At 35.6% G+C, this 6,174-nt stretch overlaps 1 protein-coding gene across 1 annotated transcript; it reads left to right on the forward strand.

Moving 5' to 3' along the window:
- The first annotated feature begins 960 nt into the window (after positions 1-960).
- On the forward strand, positions 961-5,626 carry dnaja3b (DnaJ heat shock protein family (Hsp40) member A3b). The gene is made up of 12 exons (XM_026198116.1): positions 961-1,201; positions 1,432-1,565; positions 1,657-1,740; positions 2,537-2,740; positions 2,835-2,987; positions 3,069-3,216; positions 3,290-3,354; positions 4,241-4,369; positions 4,458-4,573; positions 4,663-4,760; positions 4,837-4,988; positions 5,230-5,626. Exons 1-11 carry the CDS (start codon positions 1,000-1,002, stop codon positions 4,941-4,943), a joined length of 1,440 nt encoding a protein of 479 aa, XP_026053901.1. The 5' UTR covers positions 961-999; the 3' UTR covers positions 4,944-4,988; positions 5,230-5,626.
- The last annotated feature ends 548 nt before the right edge of the window (positions 5,627-6,174 follow it).

Genomic DNA, 6,174 nt, shown 5'->3' on the forward strand with positions numbered 1-6,174 from the left:
TCGACTCTATCTCTGCTAAGGGAAAATTAGTAGTTTAGATTCCCAGGTTATATTACATGATGAGTTTAAATTGCACATGATGACAGATATTGTACATCTTTATATAGATCCTCCATGTGGCTGGCTACAAAAAAGGTTTGGCATGTGCTGTAGTATTTCTATTTATTTATTTTAACCCTGTAAAGCCTGATATATGAAACAAATTTTACCGAACCTTTACACATAAAAAAGTTTGCTTTTTTGAGTATAATATTTATACATCAAGCTTTCATGACTTTAGCATGATATATAGGAGAATATGATCCCTCCAGGAGACAAAAAAAACACCTCGGTTTTATTCAGAGGCTCAAACTAAGCAAACATATGTGAATTTGAGCAGATTTATTGAGATTTAAATGGCCAAAGAGTAAAATTTAATTCTCGATAGCTTGTAATATAAAACAAGGAGATCTTTATAGCACACTACTTACATAAACTGCATGCATAAACATCAATGGTCACTCTATATAATAAGCCTTATAGTATACTGATATCGCAATGCTTGCATTTTTTTTTAAAGTATGCATAATCAAGTAAACCTTAGTTGCTTGCAGTTCAGTCAGAGTTAATCTTGAAATATTAATTATGTAATATAAATATTAATGAGTTAAGTTTTATATATATAGCTAGCTACCAAAACGGCATTTTACTTCTTAAAAAAGTACACTACTGTGTGCAACAGGTTTTTCGGCCAAACTTTAATCATGTTAATATTTCTGAGACTTTAGAATTGTGTAGCCTATTAAAACATGACACATTCGGATTTATAGGGTCATTTTAGTGTTTGCATTTAATCTTGAAGTACATACAAAATGTCAAAGTTTTTGTCGCCTGCGATAACTCGCCAAACTGTTTTCATCTCGCGCCATCTAGAGGCGAAAAGCCGCAAAGCAGATGTAATTAAAAACTCCACTCCACGCGCATGCGCAGTGCACAGCCGGCCCATAGAGCGACGTAAACATGGCAGCCTCCAGTGCTCGCTGTACCGCACGCTGGCTGTCAAGCGGTTTACCTGGACTCCGCAGCGCCTGTGCGCTCACAAACATTTCTAGACACGGAGACACTGCAGCTCTGAGGATTGTCTGGATTCGCAGTTATGTGAAGGAGGGTCATTTAAGCTGCTGGAGGTACGGAGGACGTGTGACATTGAACAGGGTACCAGGTGAGCTGGTTATGTGATCAAAGTAACGCTAGTTACTATGAACTCTGTTAATAGAACAAGCGTACTGTTTTATCAGGTCTAACATATCACATGGACGTATTTGGCCTTATATGTCAGTGGTATTAGACAGGTTGAATGAGATGATGCAACTGACTTACATTATTGCAAATAGTAGTAAGTGTCTTTATAAAAATGTACCATGGTAAAAATTGTGTGTTTGTATTTTTAAGTGCTGAGAAGCCACAGTGTTTTCAGCTCTCATTTCTTCCACACCACTTCTGGGTGCCATCAGCAGGACTTCTATGATGTTTTGGGGGTTCCTCGGACTGCCTCTCAGAAAGACATTAAGAAAGCCTACTACCAGGTTTGACAACCCACGTTACATGAGTTTCATATATTTTTTTTTAAGGAAGGTGGTTCACTGGGAGTTTAACACTGTGGGTATTTTCACTCAGTTGGCCAAGAAATACCATCCAGACACCAACCCAGATGACCCTGACGCGAAAGAGAAGTTTGCCAAGCTGGCAGAAGCCTATGAGGCAAGGAACATTAACATTCAGTTTTCCTCTAGATGTCTCAAAAGACATTTCAATTTCATTTTTTTTTTTTTTTTTTTTTTTGCATAAATAAAAATTAAGCTTTTTTAGTACCATTATTGAATTTTTTCAATTCTGACCATTTTCATGACTGTTAAGCACATTCCTGTGGAATACCATTATTATAATGTGAAAGCATCGAAAACAAAATGTTAATATTAAATTGTAAATTTGTGAACCATTATTTTTTTCTCTCCAAATATTTTCATGAATAAAAGGTTCAAAATAACAGTATTCATTTAAAGATACTTTAAGATACAATTTAATGCATGCTAGCTCAATAAAATGATTAATTTATTTAAAAATATATTTACTGAACCCAAACCTTTTAAAGGTAGTAAGTCTATAAATAATTTTTTTTTTTGTTTATAAAATACTTTATTATTATTATTATTTTTATTTATTTTAAAGAAATTATTCGGTAACACTTTAGTATAGGGTCCAATTCACACTAATAACTAGTTGCTTATTAGCATGTCTATTATTAACATATTGGCTGTTTATTAAGGCTTATAAAGTACATATAATGCATGACATCCATAATCCTACCCAATTCCCTAAACTACCTTATAAATTATAAGTAAGCATCAAATAAGGAGTTAATTGAGGCAAAAGTTATAGTTAATGGTTAGTTAATAGTGTGAATTGGACCCTAAAATAAAGTGTGACCAAATATTCTTTTGAATGTGTAGTAAGTATGAGTTGAATATTTTTGTCTTATGGCGTTCTGTGTGAATAGACCCTCAGTGATGAGCTGAAGAGGAAGCAGTATGACACGTACGGTTCGGCCGGTCCGGGTGCGAGTGGGGCGGGGCAGCAGCAGCAGTACTGGAGAGGCGGAGCCACCGTGGACCCAGAGGAGCTGTTCAGGAAGATTTTTGGAGAGTTCGCTGGGGGGCGTGGCTTCGGTGACCTCAACTCCATGTTCGAACAGGCACCTGAAGTGAGACACACATCGACACCTATCGCACATTTGTGTTTGTTCGTCATTAAACTCTTACCATCTGAACCCTCTCTCTCTCTCTCTCTCTCTGTAGTTCGTGATGGAGCTGACGTTTATGCAGGCTGCCAAAGGCGTGAATAAGGAGATAACGGTCAACATAGATGACGCCTGTCCACGCTGTGACGGAAAAGCTCACGAGCCGGGAACTAAAGTGTCACATTGTCACTACTGCAATGGAACTGGCATGGTGAGGCCGCCATAGCCAATGGTATTAGCGATTACATTTCTTGCCTTCACATTTTTTTACATCATTGCCTCTATTATGCAGGAGTCTATAAACACCGGTCCGTTTATGATGCGCTCAGCATGTAGGCGGTGCGGTGGGCGGGGCTCTATCATCATCACTCCTTGCATCATGTGTCGAGGAACTGGACAAACCAAACAGAAACAGACCGTTATGGTACCTGTGCCTGCAGGTGTGTGACCGTACTCTCGGTGAACTGAGGTGAATGTGTGGGGTACTGAGCGTCTGTTGTCATTATGTTACAGGTATAGAAGACGGACAGACAGTTAAAGTGCCAGTCGGGAAGAAATACATTTACATCACATTCAGAGTGAGTGTTGCTTTCCAGATAGAGCCCTAATTAAAAAAAAAAAAAAAATTGATTCCGACACTTTATATCACACATGAACTATCGACATGTTCCACTAAGAAAAGTGTAAATTACTATTTGTTTTCATTTTGAATAGTATATTGAAAAATGTATGTGTTTAAAACATAAAAAGGCGGTTTTATCATGTTTTCCTTGGAAAACGTGCTTGTAATAGATTTCATTAAAAGGGTTTATTTAGAATAACAACTTTTTGATAAGTTTTTTTTTTTTTTTTTTTTTTAAGTACACATACTTTTTGGGGCCACATCATGTTAGTTTTTCACGAATATGGGCATATTTAGTCTGTAGTTTACTAATCCTTGTAGTAACTTGTTTTTATCATTTATTCCTATTATATTAATTTCTAATTTTACACTGCTTTTTATTTTACAGTGTTATACTGTAAAAAAAAAAAAAAAAAAAAAAATATATATATATATATATCATCATTAATTCCCGTTTATTAAATGTGGTCATTATTACCTGTTAGTGTAATCGTTGCACTTTCATTTCAGTTCATACTACTTTCGCTTTTTTTTCTCTATAGTTTTCACTTTTACTGTACCTTTCATTAATTTTTTCTTAATGTTATTCTTGTTATTCATCCCTACATATTTAAATTGTTAGTTTCTAATTTCACATTGCATTTTATTACTAGCCTTAATTTTCTTAATTATTAGAATTATTTGGTTTTAGATTTGTATTTGATTTGAATTGACACAATTTGTTTTAAACTAGTATTTTATTTTCTCTACATTTATTTAGTGTTTTCTTCATAGGTGATTCCTATTCAATTGCTAGTTTTCTAAATTATTTATTTGTGTGTATATCTCTTCCCATGTTGCAGGTGCAGAGGAGTCCAGTGTTTCGTCGTGATGGCGCTGATATCCACTCTGATGTGATGATTTCAGTAGCGCAGGCAATACTAGGAGGAACAGCCAGAGCACAGGGACTGTACAGCACCATCGACATTGCGGTTAGAAAAAAAAAGGATTTTTATTGTGGCTTTAATTGTAGCCTTGCCACAGTATATGATGACATGAAATGAAATGTGTTTCTTGCAGATTCCTCCAGGCATTCAGACAGACCACAAGATCAGACTGGGAGGAAAAGGCATCCCACGAGTGAATAGCTTCGGTTATGGAGATCATTTTGTATATATCAAAATCAAAATCCCTAAGTAAGAGGCATTCACACACTAACACACACATACACACATATGCACATCCAGTTTGTGTTTGTCTAATGAATCTCATTGATCATCTACAGGAAACTGACGAACAGGCAGAGAATGCTGCTGTTGAGTTATGCAGAGGATGAGACGGAAGTGGAAGGAACTGTTACTGGAGTAACCAGACCAGCCAAAGGTCATACACACATAGACAACATAAAAGGGAAGTTAGCGTTTCCTTCAGCTGTTTTGCTAAATGTGTTTTCATTCAGGTAGTACTCAGGAGGGACAGACCTCAGAGTCAGGGCAGAGCAGAGAGGAAGAGCCGGAGAAAGAGGAAGGGGGATTTTTCTCCAAACTGAAGAAGATGTTCACCTGAAGATCACGGAAGGCAGCGGTCTTGTGGAGTTTTAGTGCAGATTTGGTGTGTATGAACAGGAATTTCAAGCTCTAGTTTTGTATATTCAATATTTAATGTCCAGAAATGAAACCCTTCACATACCCATTGTCTTAATGCTAGTTTTTATAATAGGAGAACATTGTCATTTTACCCAAGTGTCTTGACCTGATGCATGAATCAAATTAAGAATATTCAGGCTTCCAATATAAATTGTTTTTATCCAGGTAAACAACTTTGTATTTCTATTTCTACTCTATTTTCTAAGGCCAAAAACAAGAAGTATGAAAGGAGTACAAGAACAAAGAACGCATTCACCCAGCTGAGGACATATCCAATCACTCCACAGCATCTCCAATCTGCTACTATAGATTAATAACTAATTTTGATCCTTAAAAAAACCATGGATTAAGAGCAAAGCTTTCCTGAGGATGACGTGTATAAACCTGTGCTGTTTGGTCTATGTTTTAATGGGGTATGTCTGAATAAATGGTCAAAATAAATCAGTTTGTTATACTCTATAATTTTTGTAATTTTCTTACATTTCTGTTTGTTAGTATTAACACAAAAGGGTATGTTTTATTGTTAACATAGTCAAGGCTAATAAGCATTGCTAGCATTGGTGTGACTGTGATAAATAAAACATGTATGTCTTTTTAAATGTATCACATGTCTGCTAAAATTATTTATTGAAACAGAATATTTTTCTTGAAATGGATTTCGCTAACAAATGATATCTAGTAAATAAAATAAAAAAAAGATAACACTAATAAGGTGTGTGAAAAACCATGATTTATTGTCAGAATAGTCAAGGTTAAAGAGCATTGCTTTAGCTGTGACTAAAATATCAATAAAACTGTTTTAAATACATTACCTCACAAGTTGTTACTCCGTTTCAATATGTTTTTTAAACCCAATATAATAGCTGTTAGCTATAATTAGTGACACAAGTTTTGTCCTGATATGAATTTCGTTGAAAAAGCAATCTACTACGCAAATTGGCGCCACAAAGACGCGCGCAAATATATTCCGTTGCACAAACACTTTCTGACAGGATCAACATCGACACCTAATAAAAACGTAAGTACAGATATTATATGTTGCACTGTTATAGCTTTATAAATAACAACACCTCGGTTGTGTTCAAAACTACTCTAGAATACATACAAATATAAACTATACTTCCTCGTTTCAACGATGAAACAATTAAGCA

Source organism: Carassius auratus, chromosome 22 (assembly GCF_003368295.1).
Source record: "Carassius auratus strain Wakin chromosome 22, ASM336829v1, whole genome shotgun sequence".
Classification (NCBI taxonomy): Eukaryota; Metazoa; Chordata; class Actinopteri; order Cypriniformes; family Cyprinidae; genus Carassius; species Carassius auratus.

What these genes read in the sequence shown, in the direction of transcription:
- dnaja3b (XM_026198116.1), top strand. Translation starts at nt 1,000, where the DNA reads ATGGCAGCCTCCAGTGCTCGCTGTACCGCACGCTGGCTGTCAAGCGGT. An exon ending in ACTGCAATGGAACTGGCATG is followed by an intron (nt 2,988 to 3,068) that starts GTGAGGCCGCCA and finishes TCTATTATGCAG; the next exon opens with GAGTCTATAAACACCGGTCC. An exon ending in ACATTTACATCACATTCAGA is followed by an intron (nt 3,355 to 4,240) that starts GTGAGTGTTGCT and finishes CCCATGTTGCAG; the next exon opens with GTGCAGAGGAGTCCAGTGTT.